General features: G+C 36.5%; 1 protein-coding gene across 2 annotated transcripts in view; it reads left to right on the top strand.

The window, feature by feature from the left end:
• Positions 1-26,675, top strand: part of LOC131077488 (dolichol kinase EVAN) — a 65,396-nt gene that overhangs the window by 16,528 nt on the left and 22,193 nt on the right. For both annotated transcript variants that reach the window (XR_009113590.2, XM_058014984.2), the window contains exons 3-14: positions 8,274-8,483; positions 8,697-8,801; positions 8,986-9,056; positions 9,162-9,242; positions 9,365-9,594; positions 16,618-16,807; positions 16,964-17,029; positions 17,862-17,950; positions 18,079-18,193; positions 21,145-21,196; positions 21,381-21,481; positions 21,599-21,713. Coding sequence is in view for 1 of the 2 variants with exons in the window: in XM_058014984.2 (XP_057870967.1) it covers positions 8,274-8,483; positions 8,697-8,801; positions 8,986-9,056; positions 9,162-9,242; positions 9,365-9,594; positions 16,618-16,807; positions 16,964-17,029; positions 17,862-17,950; positions 18,079-18,193; positions 21,145-21,196; positions 21,381-21,481; positions 21,599-21,712 (1,424 nt within the window). In the remaining variant the exon portion in view is untranslated. The remainder of the gene's footprint in view (positions 1-8,273; positions 8,484-8,696; positions 8,802-8,985; positions 9,057-9,161; positions 9,243-9,364; positions 9,595-16,617; positions 16,808-16,963; positions 17,030-17,861; positions 17,951-18,078; positions 18,194-21,144; positions 21,197-21,380; positions 21,482-21,598; positions 21,714-26,675) is intronic.

The raw sequence follows: 26,675 nt of genomic DNA, 5'->3' as shown, positions 1-26,675 counted from the left end.
AGCACAGACTGGATCTAGAAGACTACTGGGCTAATGCAGTCGATAGCTTCGAGATCAGGCAGAGATTCTGGTCAAGAATCCCATTGGGTATGGTGAGAGCAACAGAAGTATTCAGGGTTGCCGATCAGGTAGAAGAAAGCCTAGAACTTCAGCAGCAGGGCTTTGAGAAGATGAAAAATGGACCCTTAGTCTTAATAGATTGGACAGAGGGAGAGAAATCAGATCTAGCAGACCTCATGAGGTCGGTGGTTGAGTATTCAAGGTGGTGGGCGTTTGAAAAGACAAAACAGTTGAAGGCCAAAGGTGTGACCTTGACTTATGAATTAATGGGAGTAGATGATACTCTATCCGTCAATCCTTGTACCTCCGTCGGTGATGCTCGAAATCTAGAAAGTGTTGGGTCTCAAAAGAGGAAGGAGTTGGTTGGAAGCTCCACAAAGGTCACAGGGAAAGGGTTGTAGGTGAGAGAAGAGAATCCAGCGAGAGTCACTCCATCCTCAGTGCTGCTTCCATTGCGCCCGATCAGAGTGCAACTGGGGAGCAAGAGATGAACATCTGTGTGATTGATGATGAAGTAAGAGTGCTTTCCCAGCCAGTTGAGGAAGTAGTGGAAAAGGTCTTCCAAAGTCCAGATAGAGAGCAAATTGAAGCACCTATAATCTTCTTGGATGGCATACCAACAAACCCAGGAGAGGCAGATGTAGAACAATCAACCATTCCGGATTGGCTGAGAGCAAGGATAAAGGCCAAGGTTCCCAAAGAGGCCCACTCAACTGAGGAGGTCACCGCAACATTCCTGGAGAAGGTGAATGAACCCGCTATAGCTAAACCACCCAAACCCGCTAGGAAGTTTTCCCTAATTCAGAGAGACAGTGCCGGATTCAGGACAGTCCAGATAGCGGTGCCCAAAGAAGGGAAGACTAGAGACAATGTCACCGCAGATGATTACAAGGTTACTGCCATAGAGCTGGGTAAGCCCACCTAGGACCAAGAGATCCAATATTTTGATGATTCCTGCAACGTTCTAAAGACGAGGCTGGCTCATGAAAAGGAAAAGAGGAAGAAGGTTGAAGAAGAGAACCAACAGTGGAAGAAGTATGTTCTCCATCTTACCAGCCCACTCAACCTTGAAGTCCCGGCTACTCCACCACAGCCTCTTCAGCAGGGATCGATGAAGGACTATGATGATATGAAGGGCTCGTACACTCAAGAAAAGGAATGGATTTCAGACGCTTCAGTGCGTGCTGACACACTGGTAGAAAACTTAGTATCGACACACGAGGCAACTTCTTTATTGATTGATCGTATCCAGGATCTAGCCTCTAATTGGGAAGAGGTGGACAAAATTCAGAATGAAATACTCCCTCATTTGAAGGTTATCCGAGGCATGTCGAAGAGAAGCTTAGTGGATAGGCATCATACAGATAGGAGACAGGTATGACTTCAGCACGTGGTACTATATTCTAGTCACTTGGATTGAGGTTTTGAAGAAATCCGAGACCAAGTGCTTTGAGACAGAGGCAAGTATTAGAAAGATCTTGGGCAAGGTATTCCGTGTGGCGTCAGAGATCTGGAAGAAAGAAAGCCTAAGGGAAAAGCATTTACAAGCAGAGAACCTGAGAGCCAGGATTTAGGCAAGTTTCTTCCGGGATTCAAGGATGATTGACAAAGGCAATCTTTCAAAGATTGCAAACTTCCTCTCCATCGATGAGAACTTCCTCACCCAAGCAGTCAAATGGGAAGGCATCCTTGCCACATATATCGATGATGTGGACCTCATCGACTTCTAGATTAGCGGTTTGCCAAGTGTCACCATGGAGGAGGTCAAGCTCATTGCGTCCAGATACGTTGAATCTTTGAAAGAAGAAAGTGGCCACTCACCTCAGTGAAATTGGCAACTGCGCCACATGTCACTCATTCATTTGTTTGAGCTGATAGTATTTTGGGAAACCCTAATTAGGGTTAAAGTGGTCCTTGATTGCTGTTTGATCTCGGCCATTCATTCATTTTGAAAAACTATATAAGGTTGCCTCCTCTCATTTGGAGAGTGTGAGGTTTTTGATGTATTGTTGCTTAAGGTCATTTCCAGATAATATATTGCATGTGCGCTGCTTTGTAATCTCTATTATTTGAATGATTTGCATGGTTTCAATTGCCTCAACACTTAGTTAGAGTTAATTTAGATTTGCTTTCATTGTTGTTAATTTGAATGAAGGATTTGATAAGTGTCAATTGATGGTGTATCTCCGCTCATACTTTTGGTAAATGGATGATTTCCATCTTATCGTGCAAAGTTAGTCTGAGCCCGTCCTCTGTGCATCCCAACATCACGATCATAAGCACAACCCATCGAAGATTGCACCGACTTTGTGTAGTTGTCCCTAGTGTGGCGAAGCAAGGTTTGGTTTTTCGATAGCACCCAGTTGATACCGTCTCCAAAATTGTAGGATTAGATTAGCCTTCTCAAACCCTGTCCCTTTTTCCCTTTCTTTTGAAAGTCTAAATCCCCAGAAAAAAAAAGAAAAAAAGAAGAGCCTAAAAATGCTAAATCCATCTAAGTCCAGCAGTTCAAGATACTTGTTAAACGTAAGTCCCCCTTGAAATTTCAGCATACACTACCCAAGAAACTATTCCACTAAAGTCGCTTGTTCGCCCATATAGACCTTGGAATCAGTAGTGATTTTTCAGGAGAGGATTGAATGCCTTCGGGTATCCTATCCTAATGTTTGGTAGATGATAAAACAGACACCAACAGTACTCAACTCTCTTTTCGAAGGGAGCTTCGTGAAAATGTCTGCAATCTGTTCCTATATAGCAATGCACTCCAACTTCACTTGCTGATCAACCATCTGCTCTTAAGCTTAAGATATTTGATTGGAATGTGCTTTGTCTTGGAGTGCATAATTGGATTCTTTGAGATGTTGATTGTACTTGTATCATCATAGAATATGGAGATGGGACGCTCATACTCAACCTTAATGTCCTTCAATGTTTGTTTCATGTAGAGAACTTGTGTGCAAAAAGTTGCTTGTGCGATGTATTCTACCTCTGCTGTAGATAAAGAAACTGAAGCTTGTTTCTTACTCAAACAAGATACAAGATTGTTAGCAAGGAAGAATGCTCCTCTACTAATACTTTTTTTTGTCATCAATACTGTCAGCCCGATCTGCATCCATATATGTTGTAAGGGTGAAATCTTCACTTCTTGGATACCACAATCCATAATCTATAGTGCCCTTTAGATATTTGAATATTCTTCTGATATTTAATATTCTTTTGATTGCTTGCACGAGTTTCCTTTTGTGTTACCTGAAACTATGCTACCAAACCATCTATTTGCATAATATTAGGTTTTGTAGTAGTCACATATAATAAACTTCCAATCATGGACATGTACAGAGTTTGATTAGCTTTAGGATATTCGTCATGCACTAATGCCAATTGATGAGCACAAGCTTATATTTGGGGGGGGGGTGGTGAATCAGTATAAGACAATTTTTACTTTTTCAAACTAACAATCACAATAATTTCCTACTGCAATTGGGGCCAATCTGGACTTTGATCAACATTGTGCTACATAGAGCAGAGAAAAGGGTTTCATGAGATGTGCTGGATGTATGGAAGAGAGCCTATTAAAAATTTCTTTTTCCTAGGGTAATGAAGTTGTCTACTTAGGGTGACTTATTGATTAAGAGAGATACATCCTTCTGTGGATGATTCTAAGTATAAAATAGTCACCTCAACAAATAAGGATACTTTCAGCAATTGTTGTACATGCAGGAAAGCTAAAGGAATTGGAGCTGTTTGTGAGGACATCCATATGGATCATTTAGAAGAGGAATTTTTTTTCTTGGATAATCCAAGTAGAAGAGAGGGATATATCTTGCCAGAATGTCCATTGAAGGCTGATAAGTATAAATTTTGAGACATAATTGTAACACCTTAGAAAGGGCTTCAACAAGATGTTTTAGTGAGGCATAAGTGGATGCCAGGCTAGGGCAACCTAGTTATGTTAGGGGAGGCATCCAAGTAGGATTACCTGCTGTAGACTTGGTTGATGATTTCAGTGGGCTAGATATTTACATAGAGGAATTAGAATGTCTAGAGCATCTTGGAACTGATGGAAGCTGTAGTTTATAGTACCTAGATGAACTTGGAGTGGCGGGCCAAAGATCAATCAAATTTGAATTACTTGTAACAAAGGAGGTCATTTAGGTAGCTTAAACAGTGCTTCACAAGTTTACATCTCATATGGTTGGCACACTTGGATGTCCAATTCAAGGTGTATGTCTCTTCCAAGTAACCTAAAGGGAAGAAGCATGAAAAAATAAAGCATATCTTTATTTAAATATTAGCACCCACCAATTTAAAATTATCTTGTTTGGCATTTCATGAGGCCACATCATTGTGTCATGAATTATTCCTAGACACCTGCATCTCCATGGATAAAATGATCCTGTTTTGAGAAATTAGTGTCATGTTAGCCTTGTACCACTTAGAATTTGAGGGTTGTCTTGAATATTCTTCTTATGTGAAAAATAATCATTGGGATCATGCCGACTTTGTATGAAATTTTGAAGATTTGATGACATAAAATTTAAATTCTGTTGAAGAAGTTGAGAAAGAATAATAAGTTGATTGTACTGTAGCAATGTTTAACAGTTACTTGTACATGAACTGGCTTTGTTGCTGTATCTCCATTATTGCTTGGGCCGTGGACTATTGAAGCATCTCTTCGAACAGCTGAGATTAGTATGCCTGAAGGTGTTTTATTTCGGAATGAGTTTCCTGTAGAAATACTGTGAAACTTTAGGATCATATATGTTCCATTGCCCTTCATACATGGTTTGGTCCAAAGTTTATGGAACACTTGAATATAATGTTTAGCTGACTAATTAAAAATTGCCAAGAAACAAGTAATGTTGATAAGTGGGAGACAAATGTGGATCTGTAACTGAGTTAAAAGTTGTGATTAGTTAGATCTAGGTATGTTGTTGCAAGCTTCAATATTGTGAGTCTGCAATAATGTAATTGTTTAGCTTGGCTAGATCACAGCTTGCACTGTATGCTTAGAATTGGATACTCTTAATGACGATCTCATCATATGCCTCATACATAGTATAGAAGGGTGTCTGTGGTCGAACCACCTAGATACTCAACTACATCCACAACCTTGAGATAATCATATCACTAGTATGTCAATAAGCGTTAATATCTTGATGTAATATTTGTATGATTTGGATGATATTAGAAGTAAGTCAACATTAACATTCAACATACATGCTAGGCTGAAATATTTCAATGGATGTTGATGACCAAATGCTGATGTAGACATAAACTAGATTTTACTCCTAATAAGTGCCAAAGAAAGAGAAAAACACTCAAGAAAATGAAGTTTTGTATGTTGCTGTGGCTGGACACGCTTAATCTCAGGGGAAGAACTATAAACCTTATTATTCTTGGTACCAATTTTACTTTGAGAGTGCAAGAAAATTACTTATTGTAATGTCCCCATTTTCGTGAGCATCAGAGTTCGAGGGATTAGCCTATTATTTGGACTCTCGTAAGCTAATATGTTTGGATAGAGAGTCTCAGTGGCAGTTAATGGAGATTGTTGTAACTCCATTGTCTTCAGTTCAATCTTAGTTTCAGTTCCTGGCCTTTGTATATTAGTGCTTGAGCTTAGTTGAGGACTTACTATTTATAGTAATTCAATCTGGCAGTGAAGCTATTTTTAGTCAGGGCACCTGGACACATGGGGGTTATACAGTGTTGACCCCAACCTTTGTATATAAGTGCTTGAGCTTAGTTGAGGAACTTACTATTTATAGTAATTTAATCTGACAGTGAAGCTATTTTTAGTCAGGGCACCTGGACACATGGGGGTTATATAGTGTTGATCCCAACTTCTGACGTCAAGTCAAAAGACTGAATATTGAGGGAGATATTAATATTTTAGTGGTTAAGTTATTTAATTAACTTATATGGATATTATAAAGTCATAAAGTGACTTTATTAAAATTAAAAGCCACTTAAATATTAAAAAAGTGAATTTGGACGCCCAAAAGCAAATTAGACTATTAATAGTGAACTAAATACATTTAAATGTATTTAAATGACATTGGGTGTACCTTTTTGGGAATTCGTGCCATTTGGGGTTATAAGAGGAAAAAAGCAATTCAACCTCAATTGATTATTAATGATTTGAAATTGCTTGGTTTTGTGCTTTGAATTTTCTGAGACAAGGGTTTCAGAGGGTTTGCTATTGAAGAACAATAATTCTTCATGGTTCTGTGATTTTGAGGCTGTGAAAGATTAGCTGAATTATTGCAACTGTGAGGGCTTCATTCAGGAGTCTTATTGTGCTTCATCAGAGGTTATTTTCTTTAGTTATTTGCAGATTTTTCAATAAGAAAAAGGCATTCAGGTTTAGTTGCCCCAATTAGCAGCATCTTTCATTTCAATAAGCAGCCGTACAAGATCCGACTGTACAATTCTTGCTTGGCACATGGGGTCCAGAAAAGGGATGTTTTGTTTGGGAGGTTGAAACGCCTTCCTATTTTGTAATCTGGTTGCACCATTCCCAATGCCCAGCATATTCAGGTGGTTTCATCTCATTTCTGGCTTGGAGAAATTGTATTCTGGACTTGTACACCTATTTTGGTCAATTTCCCAGTCTTGGCTGGCAAGTTCCAAAATTTTCTTATTTTAATAATCTGAGAACCTCTGGGTATGTTTTATGTATTAGTTTCAATTGTAGTAGTTACCTGATACTTAATATAGTTGCAGTTGCTCTATACTTCTTATCAATTCAGTTTTATGTGCATTTCTTGCCTGGCACACTTGTTATTTTTTGCTTAAAATTCTTCAAAACCTTTGAAATTACAAAAACAAGAGAGCATTTGCATCAGTAGAAGAGTTAGAACCAGCAGGGTTCTTACACTTATCTTTTGATTAAGTTTTGAATGAATATCCCTCAGAAAAAAACTCTAAAAACTTGCTGGGAAATTCTTAATTTTGGATGACTGCATAATAGGTTTTCACAGGAGAAAAGAATATTGCCAACTTTGCTAAATTTAAAATTATTTTGAGTTATCATTCGCAACATTTTGGGGCCAAAGAATACTTAAGTATCCGTGAAAAATAAATTAACTACAAACTGGTTATTAATAGTGATCATTGACCTAGATAGATTAATGTTTAGATACATCCTTTTGGCAAAATTATTTAAAATTGTTTCGGAAGCCTCTTATGCTATTTGCTTTAGCCCCATAATATAAGGCATATTCTTGAACAAGGGGGATATGACACTGAATTCCACTTGGACTTTGGCTTTGATAAATTATGGAAATAAAAATGAAATATTATGGATGTTTTTTAATATATATATTTTTAAGATCATGCCTGTTCCGTACTTGAATGTTTTTATGTCAGTAATCCTCTTTTTTAGTACTCTCAATTTCTTAATGATTGTACAAGTTCTTAGCTTTTTTATGGAAACAACATTTATACTTTGTTTCATATAAAACTTCCAAGGCTTCTTGGCTTCAATCATGTTTATTAAAAGGAAATCTTAATTGTAGTCCTGATGATGACAGTGCTAAGAAATGAGATAGCAGAAATATTTCTAAAATAGATGGTCAACAGCAATTTTTCACGTGGAATTTTTTCTGAAGCTTCAGAACATCTTCTGTTCATGTACTGTAAATCTAGACAAAGAAGAGCATTAAAATGGTTTGTCATTCTCATTTTCAATTTCTCCTTTTACTGGATTTTGGGAATAATGATCAGTAATCACATATAGCATGCACTATTTGCTTTCTTTTTTGTGTGCACTTTCTTTGAAGTTATTCAGATGTTCATTGTGAAACATGAGTGCATTCTACCGTAATTATATACTGCAGATTCACACAAAAACGAGAGCACTGAAATAATTATTAGGTTTTATTTTTCAAGTACCTCTTTTTTGCATTGCAGAAAATAATTGTTTATTGCATTCCAGCTTTTCCTCCTGGGCATGCTTTTTGCTCTTCTCGAAGATAATCTCTGAGCTTTAACTAGTCAAAGTTAAAAAAGGGATCTAATCTTTTTATCAAAAAGCATTCTCTGGATATGCTTATTGTTCTTAAAGATAATTATGAGATTTATCTGATCAAAATTAAAAAGGGACCAATTTTATTGTAGTGGACAGTCTGAGATATGCTAGCTAAGATGTTAGTATCTAACTGCATAATTATATTTTGCAGTACTGACAATTTTCTGGTTTATGACAGCACTGGAAACTTTGAGGCTGTGTTTTTGGGCTTCCTGTGCATGCAGCTTGGGTGTGCTTTCTTTCCTTGTGTTTGTTCTATGGTATTCCAGGGAAGGAGGAAATCACCATTCTTCAGCCAAGAGGATGCAAGTTTCTGCTATTGGCATAGCTTTTATGGTTGCTTTTGGTATACAATGTTCCTTTTCATTGATGGGAAACACAGAATCAGGTTAGTAGCTTGGTAAACTCTCGTTGGCTAGGGAAAAAATATTAAATGTTTACTTGTTCTTCACATTGAAGACTTCACTCAATTGTCCGTGTTTTTTAAGTTTATAATACATGGGAAATCAAATTTGAAAATGTTATTTTTAATTTGATGACCTGATACTTTTGGTCGGGCCAATAAATTAACAATGAGGTCTGGATGAGATTTGCCTTTCAGGGCTTTTCATATCCATGGGAATGGTATGGCTCCTGCTACATGCATTGATGTCTGGAATCGTACTGCAGTACATAATTCATAAATTCCCTTCCTGTTCTTCCATAGGTTTGTAATGTGGCTAACTTTTATGAATTTTAATGTTTATCTCGGTTTTTGGAGGTCAGATGTATGCTGAGGCTTTGATCTGCATAAAAGGACTATCATGATTCTCATTTTTAGTTTATATATTTTTTGCTTTAAAACTCATATATCAAATGCAATTGTGAAATGGAATTCTCATTGTTTCCAGGTGAAACCCTGCTGGTTACTAGTGGGCTAGTTCTTTATTTGTCTGATGTGTTAGCTTGTATCCTATCTAAGGTTTGTGTTTCAGTAATATGATGCTTGTTGTATTCCTCAATGGCATATTTGTTGGAGTCTAAACTCTGAAAATGACTAAAAGAAAGCAGTCTATTCCTTTTACAGGTTAAGATGTATGCTCCATTATCAAATCAATTTGTTGGAGGACTTAATGTAAAAGGAGATGAGATTGGTATGATCGTACAGGTTTTCATCCATAACTCTTTAAATAACTGGAAGAATCTGGGTTTAATTATTAATTTTTTAATTTGTCACTCATTTTCTTATTAAAGCCAGCGAATGAATTTCAAGGTTTCTTCTATATGCAGGCATTTCTTGGTAGTCTTCTACTGATGTCAGTGACCTACAACTCTTTCCTCCATATTTGGATCTGTTGCATAAAACTAATCAAGGCTCTAGCTTCAAGAAATGATGAAAGAACTTCAGAAAAATTTCAAACTTCCATTATGTTCTATGTGGCTCTTGGGATAACATTGATTGGGCTTACACCGCAGTGGTTATATTATATCAAAGATTTTGAAACACACCCTTTGTTGTGGTAAGCTAAAACTCATTACTGGTTTTAAGATTTCAAAGTTTTCCAGAGAAGTAAGCATTTTGAGAGAATGAACATGCATTTGTTGAACTGTATGTAATTGGGTATCAGTTTTTTATTAACTTGTTTACTTGGGAGTTATATTGTTTATTGAGAAGTTATTGCTAGTTATCTGATTACCTGTGGAGTTCTTCTTCTTGTGAATCTGCAAACATCAATCCTCTCAATCAGGGACTGGAGTTCCTTTCTTGTGGGGTCGGTGTACCCTTGACAATGAACTTTTTATTGTCTAAATGGTTCACTTTGTAATGAAATGAAACAGTTCACAATTTTTTGGACCTATGTTTTGGAATAGCTAGACACAGAGACATTAACCTTCCTGTTCAATTTTAAAATCATTGAAATGAAATTAGGGTTGTTGTGACCAAAGGGTGACACATATTTTCTAATATTTGTCAACATTCAATGCATTACGTTAGGTTAGATTCAACACATACAGAAAAAAGTGCAATCCATCCTTTAGTATGTAGAAACTAAGTACAAGTGTCATGACAAACACCACTTTCTTCACACATTTTAGGGTTTTGATTGGGTTTGGCTACATTTGTAAAAAGGAAACTGACCTTGTCATATCTTTTGTCTACTTTTGTATGGGCTGTACATCACCACCAAGTAAGTAGGAGTTACACTTTTGAGCTCAATCCTCCAGCTTACCTTGGTCTGCACCTTGTTTTGAACACAGAACTCCCACAACACTACTGTCCACCTTTGTTATGCTCAACCAACACTGTAGAAATAAAATATATTAATGTCCACAAATAACCAAAAATAAATCAACGGGACAGGAACACACAATGGGTACGATAGCAAAGGATTAGGACAAAAAACAATTTAACCCATTGTGTGTTCCTATCCCGTTGATTGTGTGGCCTTGGGATGGGTCCATTGATTTTCACAGAGGGTTGATTTATTCAGGAGGTTTTGGATCAACTTAGGAGTGCATATGTTTGTCAAAGCTTACATGTGGCTTTTGAGGTTTTCTAATCAACCTTATCATCACTTGCAAAACATGTGGTGGTAACACTGTAGTCTAACTCCTCTTCTATCATACCACAAACAGATGGTGGCGGCTGTCCTGACATACTCAGTTCCAGGCAGGCAATTGAAGTGCCATTCTTGGATAATTGGGACACAAAGAATCTCATCAGTGAAGGCCAATGTTCATTAGCATTGGAGGTTGTCTTGTAATCAATTATTTAATTGCTCCTTCACCTTGCTTATGTAATATACTGTATGCTAACAATCTTTGTAGACACAACACAGGATAATGAACACACAGTTTAGGCTAGTAGATAGGTGGATGGCTGAGGTATTCAATAAATCCAACCTCGCAGATCATGTACATGACTATTGCATGGTGAAATCCTGCATTACAATTCTTATTGAAGTGTCTAACTTGTTTGTTTTTTGTCTTTCCCCGGTATGTTACACTCTGATATAATTTTCAGCCTCTGTCATTCATGTTTATGCTCTTGCCATGGCACATTTAGCTTGCTAGGTGTGTCTATACAGTGGGAACCATCCCAGGCCCTGGAACAAGGGAATTGTAACTCATCTTCTCTTTGTGCTCCGCAAATAGAGAAACAAGCACCTGCAAAATACAAACATGGTCCCTTTATCTTCACCATCCACTATACAATATGCACTGTGAAAAAAGGAAAGAACTCCTGTACATCAACCAAACAATATAAGCTGTTATTTACATTGATAAACAGGCATTCACCAAATATTTTATGTTTCGCTTTCAATAGTTTTTACAGGGCCTTGTTATATTAATAGCAATAAATTCAAAATTTTGAATTTCAAAAATATAAACTAGGTCTAGGACTTTGACAAATCTGCTGCCTGGTAATGATATCTTTCCAACCATAGACAATGACCTTTGATCTATCATGAACATGTTGGGGTCTTAGACTGGAGATTGTTAATACTTCTGATCTAGATATCCTCAGCAGAATTTGTCCGCTCATGGCATACTTACACCTTACATTGCTTGATTATTGTCTTCATCACACACCAAACAGAACCACAATAATCATGGCATCAACAATATATATCTTGTAATTCTCATATTCAAGGAAATTTATAATCCTCTTCCTGCATTTTTTAGCATCATTCCACAGATTTAAAGTGCTGATACTGAACTCACAGGTGAATTAGTCCCCAGATCTCATATTTGGGTTCATCTTAATAAGATCATGTCTGGTTTTTATTGAAGTTGCTGGTTTGGGTTCGGGTTCGGGTTCGGTGATCTGGTTCACCAGTGTGGCTAAATTTTTTTTGGGTTTGGCTTTGTAAAAAAAACATGCTTCATATATATATATATATATATATATATATATGATATGATATGATATGGTATATGTATGTACATTGTATACATGTACATATATTTGAAATGATAATTTGATGTTGTAATTAATTAAGGAGAGGAATACTCCTTATATAGAAAATTACAAGACAATCTTTCTATAACGGAAAGGATCGAGAATAGAATCATGAAAGGTAGAAAGGAAACTTCCTAAAAGTAACGAAAGACAAAAGGCATAAACGAAAGTTTGTAAATACTAACTAAATGACTAAGATGACCATTATATCAATATTACAATATTATTTTAATACCCTCCCTTAATGGCCATCCTACTAACTGCCCTATAGAAGATGTGACATAATCTGTAGGTCATTTGGCCTACAAATGCATAGAAGGCTGCCCCCTTCTCCTTATTATGCTTTGCGACATGAGCCTGCTGCTGAGACCCTTCCTGGTTCTACAGAATTTCTGGATATGACCAAGTTTACCACAATCCATCCAACATAATGTTGGGAAACAAAGCTATCCCTCTTTCTATTTAGAGATACGGAAATTGAGATTAGTTGCTCAAAAACTTCACAGGTCTAAAAGAACATGATTTTTCCAAAAATCGTCAAAAGAAGGAACACCCACAACTTTGTAAAAAAAATTGTCAAAATCTTTTATAGAAGAACACCATTCTCTCTAGAAACCCTAGATGTGACCATAACAAGTTGTAAGAAACCACGTTTTTGTGGAAAAAATCATCAAAACCTTGATGCGATGTTGAAATCACATACGATTTTATGAAAAAATCGGCAAAAACCTTCATTTTGTAAAAAAACCGATAAAAATCCATGACCATGATTTTTTAGGAAAAAATCATCCAAAACCCTCCCTAATTTTTATGGAAAATATCATGAAAAACCTTTCCATGATTTTTTGTGGAGAAAAAATTAGAAAACCCAAAAAACTACACCACCCTTAATGATTTTTTGTGGAAAAAAAAAAAAAACCCTCTGACAGAGAAAGAATCCATGAACAGAAAGATGGCCAAAAAACCCTTCATTGCGCGGTAAAACACAAACATGTTGCACGGAACAAACCCTGGTGTGATAAAATACCGTGTGGGAAAAACACGATCTGATGCGGAAAAAAACAAAAGAATCAGTGCGGAAAACTCAAATCCTGAGCAGAATCAAACCTACACTCGTTGGCATTGAAAAAACTAGAAAAAAATGGGGCTGTCGTGAGCTAAAACCCACAAAGATTTGCAGATATGTTGCAGCCTATCACAGAATAAAACATAAACCTCGCAAAATACGGGAAAAACCCTTGCACAGAATAGATAGAAACGTCCCAGTGTGAGCCCCACAATTTTGCAATCGAAAGAATACTAGCTGCAACCCTTGCAAACAAATCACCCACTTTTTTACTTGGAAAAATCCTTTAAGAAACGCCTTCGAAAATCTTCAACAAAACCCTCAATTCTTTTTCTAGAAAAAAATCGATCAAAAACCCTTTTGAAAATCTCACGAAGAATTCAGGAAAAAACCATGATTTTATTTAAAAAATTGTTAAAACTTTTGAAAAACTTTTCAAGTAACAACACCAACACAAATTTTCATAAAAAATTGTAAAAACATATAGAAATAAATTCCACGCAAGTACCCACAATATTTTTTTTTATATTCATCAAAAAGACTTTTACCACTTTGATACCATGACATGCTAATTTGATGTTGTAATTAATTAAGGAGAGGAATACTCCTTATATATAAAATTACAAAACGATCTTTCCATAAAGGAAACGATTGAGAATAGAAACATGAAAGACAGAAAGGAAACTTCCTAAAACTAACTAAAGACAAAAGGCATAAACTAACGTTTCTAAATACTAACTAAATGACTAAGATGACCATTATATCAATATTAAAATATAATTTTTATAATATATACATGTATCAATGAATTTATACAAAAACTTTAAAATTAATAAACCGAATGCTCACTTCAATATGTTATCAATAAACTTTAAAATTTAAAACATTGGGGTCTATCTGTAGTTTTGAGAGCATGCATATAACACAATCGTTATTGTTTTAAGCATGTGCAAAACTCCTTCTTTGACCACTCACAGGACACACAACAAAATGCTCCCACTTAAACTGATATTTCCATGAGGACTTCAAATCATGCGATCTGGAACGTTAAGAGCCACACCCACATGCTGTGTATCACACAATTGCAAAAGCAATTGATGTGCATATGCTTTGTTGACTGCTGATTGGAACCTGCAGCAAAACCAAACCCGGATCTGGCATCCTAGAATCCACTGTTAATTGTAATGTTTTTTCCTGAATCCTGCATGCAACAGTTTAGTGATGCTTTTTTTTTAAGGCGTCTCTATTAAATGTGCACACCTCAATAAACATCCATGTAGCTACAATTTGCTTAGGACATTCATTGACCAATTTTTCTTTATATGTCATTGTCTGCTGCTTTCATGCATTATACATGCTTTTGTGTATTATTGACATCCTCCTTGAACATGTTTATCATTATCATATTTTCACATATGAATGCAGTTCATCATCACCATCATCATCATCATCATCATCAGGTTAAGTGGGCTTATTTCTTGATGCTATGCTATGTTATGTTCTTAACAGCTTTGTGACTGCTTCTTTATAAGTAGTGAGTTAGGCCATTGGCAAGATGCCTTAAAAAATCATCTCTTTTTGAAAGCATCTCCTAGCCAAACCTTCAAATTCCATATGACTTTGATCTTCTGTTGATTAAACATATTGTTTCTCCTCATTCTTGTTGCAAATTGTAAATCTTATATATAATCTGAGTATCATCTCTCATATATCCAAATTTATTCTTGAGTGCTCTGAAGGTCCTTCCAATTCCTACATTGGTTAGTACATGTAAGTTGCTCAAGGACTCATAAAATAGCAGGTAATATTTGGATTAAATATGTCCCCTCTAATTGACCATTTTCTGTAATGATTGTATGGGTCATCTCCTTTTGCACTAATAAGCACACGTGTTTTCCCTCTCTCAGCAAACTAGTGCTTGTCATCTTATTACTCAATATTTTATTAGAGTATTTGAGTTATCTCTGGAAAAAAATCATCTGAATAAACCATCTTTCTCCTTGAGTGACATTCTGCAGTGTTTTCCCCTTAACCAGGATCATTAAGAATATTCTACAATGTCTGTATGATTCAATATTGCTGTTTACTCCTAAATGTGCACACTTGTTTTTCCCTCTCAGCAGACGACAGCTGTCATCTTATTACCCACTATTTTATTAGAACTTTTTCTTATCCTTTTGATAAATCTTAGTTTCATTCTAAACATCAATTGAATCAATCTTCCCTCTCTTCAGTCAACAGGCTGCAGTTATTTTTCGCACCTGTAAGGTCATTGATAATATGTGATTATTGAAATCCTCTTGTCAAGACTAGCCACATCATCCTCTCCACATTCGAGAAAGCTCTTAGTGGTGCTTGCATCTTTGTTTTCAAAGCCTTGGGATAACCATAAACTTAGTAGTCTGTGATACAGTGGTGGGTTTAACTCTTATTTGTCTGAGTAAGTTTTCTAGTCCTTATTGGCATGAGGGCACAAAACTGCTTTTTTATCTTCTTCATTGATCAATTGGCTTACAACCTTAGTTAGCAATCATTTTGTTTTTGCTTGTTTACTATTCTTGCTTTGTGACATCTTTTGATTGTTCCTTGCAGGATCTAAAGACAAAAGGTCATATGACACTGGATTTTTCCTATTTCCTTGAATTTGTCTCCTTATTTCCAGTTGCTCTCTTGGAAACAACCAAAGTCTTCTTTTGACTTGTTTTCTCATGTTACATGTCTCTTCCAATTTAGCCATTCTTCTTGTAGGAAATTGTGAAAGGTGGTGATTGATATAGTGGGAAAGCTATAGAGGCTTAGAAGCACAAAAGGCATTGGGATTCTTCCCCCCCCCCCCACTATGATCCAATATCTGAATCTGATGGAACCATACCAATTGGCCAACCACTAATTATTCTCAAAGTAAAGAGATCCAATCATGGAGTTTTATTAATACTTGAAAAGTGATATGTACAAAAGGTCATTTCATCCACTGAATTTTTGTTGTCTTAGTCATTGACTACATAGAAAGGACGCGGCATGCAGCAAAATTGTAAGTGACAAAATGATCGAACTGTTCCAAAATAAAAAACTAGCCAAAATTATTTCCAATCCCCGAGAACTAATGTAAAAAATTAAGACATGCAAATATCTCTTCCACCATCTCAAAACACTTAGTCTCTCAGATATTGATAGAATTCTACGTTTGAATTCTGTGGTGGTTGATGGGAAGTCATTAAGCTCCAAAAATCTCTTAGAATGGATCATATTGCAGTACATATTATGCCCAATTTTTTTGCTTAAATCCTTTAGATGCTAGTAAATTATGAAGCTAGGATATTTTGACCAAATTCGAGAGAATTGAATTTGTTGGTTCTCAAACAATACTATTTTCATGGGATAAATCAGATGTCTCTATTAGATTGTGCAAGTACGCTGAAGTTATGTGAGACCTTGCCTTCCTTTACTTGGAGGTACTTAATATGAAAGATGCATTGTTATCATATTTTTGAATTCTTTTGCTGCCATTGGCAGGGTTATTGATTTTATATTGGAGAAACCAATGGAAAGGTTAGCAGTCTGCATATACTGGTTGGCTGTTATTTGTGTGTCTGTTCTGCGCTTTTACAATATTTCAAAGGACAGTAAGATTGAGCGGATACTTCTTCGAAAATATTACCATTTGCTGGCTGTCATAATGTTTGTTCCAGCTCTTCTCTTTGATGTGAGTTAATTACATTCCATTTATTTTAATGTTTTGAAGTATGTTATACTAAAAATCTTCAAAGAGTAAGTTTCTTGTACCTGTAGGTGTTGGTTACTTGTGTGTGTGTGTGTGTCTATATATATATATTACTGAACAATTTTATGATTCCTGCAGGCAGACTTCTTGAAACTTGCATTTGGAGCAGCTTTGGCAATGTTTTTGATCTTGGAAATGATTAGAGTATGTCTGTTTTTCTCTCTATTAAAAGCCTGTCCTTATAAATGGATAATTAGGGTATCACCAAATGTTGGATGAATGGAAATGTTTTAGTTTGTTTTATAATTATATTTCACAAGCAACCAATAGGATATTTTAATTGTATTCAATTGTCAAGTACATACCTTGGTGACATCTTGGGCATCTAGGCATGGATTTCATGACACAGGTAAGGGCTTAGAATATTACACTTGAATGAGCTTGACCCAATGATCCATTGACTTTCAGAAACTGGAAATGTTGTCATATCTAATGAGATTCAAACTTACATATTCAAGACCATTTACATTATGATTATTTCAGTTAATAAGACATTCCATTTTATCTATTCTTTTGTGTTCTTACATGATGTGATGAGGACTGTGTGAGTTAAATGTTACTGTATGTGTGCTTTGGTATTCTATTTTGTTCTGTGTTGCATAACCTCATTTTCCAATTCCACATTTATGTGAAAGATGAGTGTTGTTTCATTTTTAATATGCTTGCTACACTTGTCTAGCTTAAGAAGTTCCTAAAATATTGCATGTTCAATTTTCTGTGGTTAGTTTAACATGATAAGCAAAAGCCCAATGTAAACTTTTAAAATTGACTATGCTGTAATAAATATATTTATACATTATCTTGTATTGGTAGTCATTTTCTTCTTGATAGAAACCTTTTATTTCTGAGTTATCATATCCTCTACTTCTTTGATGACCATGTTTTGACATGGAAGTGCATATCTAGCAAAAAAGATCTTAAGTTGTCTAGTTTATCTCCCTAATTCAACTAATGGGGACATTGTCACCGTGGACAGGTATGGCAAATTTTACCATTGGGAGATCTCGTTAATCAATTCATGAATGCTTTTACAGATCATCGGGATTCAGAAATCATTATTATAAGGTGTGACTCTTATATAGCATGCATATATGGCTGATGATTTTGAGACATGATACTGTGACATGATGCAAGTTTTGTCTCTTCATTATAGGGTGCTGGCTAAGCTAACACCAAGCTTTTTTCTATGACAGCCATTTTTCTCTTCTTCTTGGTTGTGCAATTCCTATATGGATGTCTGCTCACTTCAACGATCGTCCTTTAGCTCCCTTTGCTGGAATTTTGAGTTTAGGCATTGGAGATACAATGGTATGTTATACTGTCTGAATATGGGGAATTTACATGGTGTAAGGTAAAATATCCAGAATTCAGTTTTTCAATTTCTATTCATGTAATGTTTGTTTGTATGAGTTATTTGTTGAGAGATTTTTGTAATGCTCTTCCTTAATTATTATCTGCTTTTCATCTTATTAATCGGTTAGCTTTTCAAATCCAGTCAACTTTATTGCAGTTGTCAGCTATCTCTGCTTTTGTTTGTCAGCTAACTCTTGCTTAGCCTGCATTGGAGTTTTCATGAACGACCAATGACATCAATCATACTCAAGGGTAGCATATAGTGACCTTTCCACAACCTCAATTGGAATGAGAATTCGTTGGCAATGTCATGTCCCCTTTTTTTGATTAAACTAAATTAATAATTTTATTTAAGCTGGGCCTGATAATTTCTAATTTAAGGGTAACTTAATAATACTATTATTAGTTAAAATGAAAAGGTGGTTTTAAACACTATAAAATTTAAATATTTTTAAATAAGTAAAATAAAATAAAAATTAATTAAAATATTTTTTAAATACTCGGAGGGAATTTTACAGCCAATGAAGCTAGTTCGTGGGCAAGCTTTAACTCAGACTATGACCATTGAAGGGCTAAGCCTAGTACAATAGACATATGTATTGATCGACACCTCCCCAGAGGAGTGGTATTATGACATTACCTCATATTTGATAAATCACAAGTATCCTACACAGATGAACCCAACACAGAAGCGAGCCTTCAGGTTCAAATGCCAACATTATATGCTCCAAGGGTCAGTACTCTACAGAAAGAATCATGAAGGGATCTACCTAAGGTGTGTTGGTAATGATGAAGCTAAAAGAATTATGGAACATTTCCACTCCAAATTTGGAACAGGACATGGGGGTAGTCAAGCAACAACTTACCAAATTTGGAACAGGACATGGAGGTAGTCAAGCAACAACTTACCAAATTTGGAACAGGACATGGGGTTTTTAAAGATGCATATGAATATGTTAAAACTAGCCACACCTGCCAAGTTACTGCAATTCATGAAAAGAATCCTGCCATGCCACTCCAACCAATCACGGAAGTGAAGCCATTTGCAATATGGGGACTTGATTTCATCGGTATGATAAATCCACCATCATCAGTACAACATAAATACATTTTGACCTCAACTGACTACTGCACTCGATGGTCCGAAGCCCAGGCATTAAAGAATTGCACGACAGATTCAGTGATCAAGTTCTTAGAGGAGCACATTATCACTAGGTTCAGTTGTCCTAATGCTCTAGTGTGTGATAATGGTTCTGCTTTCACTTCTTTTAAATTTTCCAACTGGGCATTTGACTATGGGACCACTTAGAAGCTTTCATCAAATTATTACCCCCAGGGTAATGGATTGGCAGAGTCAACAAATAAAAATCTACTCAATGTGATCAAGAAGTTGTTAGAAAAGAATCCAAGAGATTGGCATACTCATCTTAGGTTTGCACTATGGGCAGACAGAACAAGAGCTAAGAAGTCACTGGGAACCTCCCAATATCACTTAGTTTAAGGATAAGATCCGGTCTTTCCTATTCAACTGAGGATCTCGACATTGAAATTCATGCAAGAATACTTGGATCCAGAAGTGAGGGTTCAAATCCGTTTGTCACAAGTGTTACTTTTAGAAGAACAAAGAGATCAAGCTCTCAAAATTTTTGCCAAACTACAAGGGGTTGTCAAACGATGGTTTGACAGACGTGCTACAGTGAAGTCCTTCAGGATCTCTGATTTAGTCCTTTTTTGGTACAAAGCTCACGAGAGAAGAGGAGATGATGATGAATTTGATAACCTGTGGACAGGATCATACTAGATTTCTGAGATAGTCAGAGAAAATGCTTTTAAGTTAAAGACTTTGACAGGAGAAGACATCCCATTGCCCTGAATTCCTTGATAGGACTGGATTGTACATAGTTAGAGTAGTTTTGCTTATTTCGCTCGCTTTTGCTTTAGTTTAGTTTTTTTTTCGTTTTCTTTCTTAGATTCATTTGCTCTTTCTTTTGTTTGCTCTAGGTTAGTTTTGAATAAAAGGGATTCCCATTTGTGAGAAAGGCAATGTTGATTACACGCTAAACTTTGGTGTACACTACTATATTATGTCCGAAATATTCCTCTGATAGTTCTAAATTAATTGTCTCTAAAGTATCTTAAAGGTTAAGATTAGTACTTGACTAGAAAGGGAATCATCTATTGTATCTTGACACTGAGTCTTGCAATTATTATATTTTAAACACTAAAAAATTCTCTGAGTCATTGTGGTCTCTTAGGTGAAGTAATGGCTAAAAACATAAAATCATCAAAGGTCTTACTTCAGCGCCACTATAATGCTCAAGCCCATGTGAGCTTCATTGCTTACGAGCCAAAGTGTGGAAATATGTGAAAAGAAAGGAATATCAAAAATGAGAATAAAGAAAAAAAATCAGAACACTTGGCTTTGGGAGTGTGGAAATCTCTACAGGTGTACCCTCAATAAGAAAGAAAATAAATCGCCGGAAGTAGAGAAATCTCCATGAGATTATAGAGATAACCTCACCGGGGCTATGGACGCTCGCTGGCAGCGAGGCATACAAAACATGTGACGTATTCTGCAGGAATGCACTGCAGAAAAAAACTCTGTTTTACATTGCAAAAGATATATAACACTGTAGCTTCTTGCTAATACAACATAAGCAACATCTGAAACTTGTAGATAGTATTGCCTTGACAGGGACGCTCTGCTGGAGAAGTAGCAATTCAATACTTTCCTCCTAAAGAAGTTCTTGTTTTGCATATTTCTTTCCTGCTTGGATAATATTTAGTAACCTTTTGGTCTTTTTTATATTATTTTATGTGGATAGCTCTTACAGATACTTCAGCTCTATTGTGTTGCTTTGCCTGTTTTTCATTCTATCTAATAATTGATTTTGGTATTCTAATAGGCATCGATGGTTGGGCATAAATATGGAGTTTTGAGATGGAGCAAGTCTGGAAGTATGTGAATATTTTTGCTATCAATTTGATATGTGATTCAACCAACAAGATTCTTGATGAGCTTAAATATTTATTGTGTGTATTTCAAGCTTCATGCTTATACATACAAATTTAATTTCTACTGGCAAACAATTAGATTCTATGTATTACCTTAAAGCTTTGTTGTGTGTTTATTGCTTTGCAGAGAAAACAATAGAAGGAACAGCAGCTGGTATAACGTCTGTTCTGTTTGCATGTTTGGTGCTTATTCCTTGGCTAACATGGACAAGCTTTTCTTCATCTCAGGTGATATTAAAAAAAATGATATCTGCATTCAGTTGCTATTGATGTTGTCTATGTTTGTGATTTATCTACTTTGCATGGGAGTTTGACTAAGATTTGTGTATTGATTCCCCTTTTCAGGATTGGTTATCATTGCTTATTGCAGTGATTTTTGCTGGTTTACTGGAGGCATACACAACACAATTAGACAATGCATTCATTCCACTTATTTTCTACAGTCTTCTCTGTTTATAAGGTAAACATGCAACTCAAGTTCTTTAGAGTAATTTTTATGACTCAGAAAAAAGGCTCTAGAGCTCTTCCTTTTGTTTGTTGTGAAAATTTCAGGCTTCATGAATCTCTTGAATAAAATTTGCAATAGAGCACATCAAAATGTCATATGTAGTATGCGCTGGTATCACAGTTCAGATTTTCAAATCATGAAACATGATTTCGTCTATAAATTCAAACTAGGCTATTGAAGAGTTATAACTAAATTCATATCCTCTTTGATTCTATTTAGATTCATTATAGCTTGGTTAAGGCTTTTAGTTGCTTGTCTTATGTGTTTAATGTGCCTAGAGACAGCTATGCTTCTTATGGTGATTGAAGATTTTCCATGACTATCCCAATGTTTAAACTTTAGACTGCCAAAATATCAACTCAATTTTTTTGTTCAAATTTGTTGCTTAATTAACCAACCAAATATATTGCTTTAAAATGCAACTACAGAGAATATCTTCCATCCTAATGCCTTGGTTGAACTTGATTCTCCAAATTAATGGAGTTTTTCCATTCACATGCACATAACACAAATATTCATATAATACAATTTATTTGTTTCCTATTTCTGAACCCTAATTAACAATTCAACCTGCAACATGCCTTCAATGCACAAGAATGGTCTTGCCAGCTTGAAGGTTTGTAATTTATCCACCTGGTGCATAGGATACTCTTGTGAGATGCACACCCAATCATAGCCTTTACAGTCAGATCTACTGTTTGGCAGGGACTTGTTTACATCCCCAATTTTGCTTCCAGGTCCTAATCTAGAACAACCAAACTGAAAATGCATGTGTTGAATATATAGGAGCTCCACTCTAAAAGTAAGCTTGGAATGGATGTATTTTTTACTTTGATGAAATGGATCTATTAGTTACTTATAAATAATAACTACAGCCTATCCACACAATAAGGTGGACAGAGTGGGATCGCATACCAAAGCCACACAAACAAAATTTAAACTTCCGAGTGGTCTGTATCTCATGTATCAGAGCCATTTAGAATTTTTTGGTGAATTTTTTAACAAAAAAAAATTCGTGGGTATACTGAAACGTAGTTTTCAAAAGTTTTGTATATTTTTTCTTGGAATTTCGAGGGTTTTTCTATAGCTGAAATTGCAGTATTTTCGATTTTTTTTAGGTCGTGATCAACAAATTTAATCGCGTTAGATTTCTGAGTGCGCATTTTTTCTTTCTAAAAATCGTGCCTGGGTTTGTGCTATGCATTTTTTGCTGTGTTCAACGCGACCTATTCTTTTTTTTTGCGATGGTTCTTCAATTTTTCTCGTTGGGCTCGTGTTCTCTGCGACGTGAGAGGGTTTCCTTTTCATGATGACCATTTTGCCCTCGCGTCGTTTGTTTTCCAAATCTTCTACGACACGAGTATTTTTGGTTTTTTGTTGCACGTGTGGTCTGTATTTTTTACGGCGGGCTTCTATTTGCTCATGATAGCATTTTCGTGGGTCTGTGTTTGAGTTCGTGATCTATCTCTGCTACATTCGTCTTTGGTTGAGAACCACGATCTGGTTGTGATCTTTTCCTGCAGCTAGGGTTTTCACAGTTCATAGTTCAGTTTTACAAAACACTGTTTTTTATCAGTTGCCACCTAGGGTTTTCTTCGCCTAGGGTTTTGTTGACAGTTTTTTGACTGGTTTTTTTTTTCTGCAAATAAAATCAGGGATATTTTATGCAACCATTAGAGCCTTGGGATCTGTACCACAAAGTTTGAGTAATTTTGAACAATCAGTGTTTTATTTTCTTCATTGGTCCTTGGGGTTCATGCACCTTGGGATTTGTGCAAGTGCTATTTGGTTGCTTGTTTTTTGACCTTTCAATCAGTCTTTTGCAGCAACTTTTTGTTTTTTGTGCATTGGACAATTGGCGACATGGCGTCTTTGATGAACATCATACTGGAGAGTAGTAAGAAGTTCAATGGCCACAATTATAACTCGTGCAAACAATGCATGCTAACTATCTCCAAATATTGGTGTCTTGATGAGGTCATTCTGGGTATTGTGACTCGACCTTCAACAGTAGGAAAAGATCAAGATAAGTATGATGAGTGCAATCGGGAAGCAATCATGCTCCTCAAATTATTTGTCACTGATGATTAGCTCCCTCAAGTCTTGTCTGGTAAGACCGCTTTGAAGACTTGGCAACATTTGAAGGACCTTCATGAAACGTCCAACAATAGCTGAGTGCTCTTTTTGAAGAACATGTTTTCCTTAATGATGGACAGTAAGATGCCTCTGCAAGAGCATCTTCAAGGATGTATGTGACTAGTTGGAAGCTATTGGTTGCAAAATGGACGAAGAAGATGTGGTGATTATGCTGAAAAGGTTGCCCTGCTCGTATGAGCATTTTATTGAGACAATCAATATTATTTCCACTAGTGTTGATCTCAAGTTTCCAGACCTTTGCAACAAGCTTTTGCAGCAGGATAGATGGAAACAACAATTTGGCAGTAGCACTAGCACACCCTCCACTAAACAGGTGTTCACTGCGAAAGCCTTGGATAAGGACAAAGGGAAAGGCAAGTCCTTCCAGTAGAAAGGACAAGGCAAATCTCAGAACTCCAAGAAGAATATTCATGTAACTTTTGTCACAAGTTTGTCATATGAAGAAGGATTGCAGGAAATGATAGGCATTTGAGCAATCGAAACAGGAAGGGTCTCAGCAGAAAGCCCATGTTGCAGATCATACTGAGTAGAAGGAATCTGCCTTTTATGCTTTTATAGACAAATGACCAACAGATCATGTTAGATCATTTGCTTGGTATATAGATTCCAGAGCTTCTTGACATTTCACGAATCAACAGGATTGGTTTGCAGAGTACATTGCTTTCAATGATTTTGTGATTTTTGGAGGAGAAGAGTTTAGTGTTGTCGGCAAGGGCAATGTTCAGATTCAATCTAGAGGGAGAGAATTGTTATTTCTCAATTTATACTATGTTCTAGGCATTGAACTGAATCTTCTCTTTGTTAGATTTTGCGCCATTGCACTAGAGTTGTTGTTGGCCTTGAGGATCATGGTCTTTACAGACTTGTTGACACTGGTGATTCTCAGGAGCATGTCATGGCAACAAAGAGTTCTTCCATAAGCATTATCTCTCTCTTGGTTCGCTCTGGAGGGTCTGGTTGTTGGGTTATTTGAGATTCCGTCACAGAGTCATTGTGTTTGTGGAGCTTGCCAGGCAGGAAAATAGCATCAAATTCCTTTCTCAGATGGTGACGCTTGGAGAGCCTCCAAGGTGTTGTAGATGTTTGTGGACTAATGAACACTGTATCAGTCACTAGCGCTAGGTTTTTTTTGTTATTTGTTGATGACTTCATTAGAAAAATGTGGGTGTTCATAAAAACAAATTATAAGTGTTTGCTGAATTTTAGAAGTTTAAGGCCTTAGTTAAAAAAGAGTTAGGATGTCCCATTAAAACTCTTATGTTAGATAATGGGGGAGAATTTTGTTCTATTGATTTCTCCAACTTTTGTGCAAAACACGGTATCAAGCCCCAACTTACCACACCCTACACCCCTCAATAGAACGGTGTTGTTGAGCAGAGAAACTGCACAATGATCGAAATGGCCCGGTCTATGGTGGAACATATGAATGTTCCTAAGAAATTTTGGATTGAAGCAGTCTATGCTCCTGTGTATCTTATGAACTCGTCTCCCACACAGGCTGTTATGAAGATGATACTAGAAGAAGCTTGGTCTAAGAGGAAGCCCAAAATCAGCCACTTGAAGGTTTTTGGCTCTACTGCTTATGTTTGGATTCCAGATGCAAAGAGATCAAAACTAGATTCAAAGAGCCAGTAATTGATGTTCATGAGCTACAATGATAATCACAAGGCTTATTGGCTGATTGATGTAGACACTGATCGTCTCATATTTAGTCGAGATGTTGTGTTTGAAGGAGGGCTTTTTCAACTCTCTTCTCTTGTTTTCAATTCTCAAGATCAGCCTCTGAAGGCTAAGGATTTGGGTGTTTGACTTCCCTTAGCTCCACTTGAAGGGAGGGATTTTGCTGATTTTGACACAGAGATTGTTGATTCTCCTCGACAGGATCTTGTTCCACCAAATTTTCCCTAGGAAAACCTAGATTAGCATCTAGATGAGTTTATTCTAGACACTCCACATGTTGAGCATCTTGAGTTAGATACATGTGCTTCTACTCATTGACCTAAATGGTGGGAAAAGACCGTTGGTGCTGTTCGTGATGATGAACTTGTTGAGGGGAGATCTTCTAGAGGCAAGAGCAAAAAGAACATAGTGAATTTTTTTTCTCATGGCAAATTTTTAGAGTATTTATGAGCCTTTGGCTTAGTCCGAAGCACAGGGAAAGCCTAAATTGGAGAAGGTCATGGAAGCTGAACATCATAGTCTTCTAAAAAATAACACATGGGTTCTATCTAATCTTCCACCTGGAAAGAATCCCATTGGTTGCAAATGGTTCTATAAAGTCAAGTATAAGGCTGATTGAACTCTTGATAAGTTCAAGGCTTGGTTGGTGGCCAAAGGGTTTTCACAGAGAGAGGGCATCGACTAGGAGGAGACATTTGCTCCCATAGCCAAGATGAGCACCATCCGGCTTGTTCTAGCCATTGCAGCATAGAGTGGTTGGAAGGTCCATCAAATGGACGTCAAGAGTGCCTTCCTCAATGGTGATTTGGAGGAAGAAGTCTACATGATGCAGCCTCAAGGTTTCAAGGTTGCCGATAAAGAACACTAGGTATGCAGATTGGTTAAATCACAAAATGGCCTCAAACAGGCTCTTCAGGCATGGTACATAAAAATTGATCAGTATTTGGTTGGACAAGGCTTTCAGAGGAATCCTTCGGATCCCAACTTGTATGTCAAGAATACTGGTAGTGAGATCCTTCTTGTCATCTATGTCGATGGCCTGATCATTATTGGTAGTGTGACACATTTGATTGAGCA

This window comes from Cryptomeria japonica, chromosome 10, assembly GCF_030272615.1.
Source record: "Cryptomeria japonica chromosome 10, Sugi_1.0, whole genome shotgun sequence".
Lineage (NCBI taxonomy): Eukaryota > Viridiplantae > Streptophyta > Pinopsida > Cupressales > Cupressaceae > Cryptomeria > Cryptomeria japonica.
This window is presented reverse-complemented; position numbering and strand designations above follow the sequence as displayed.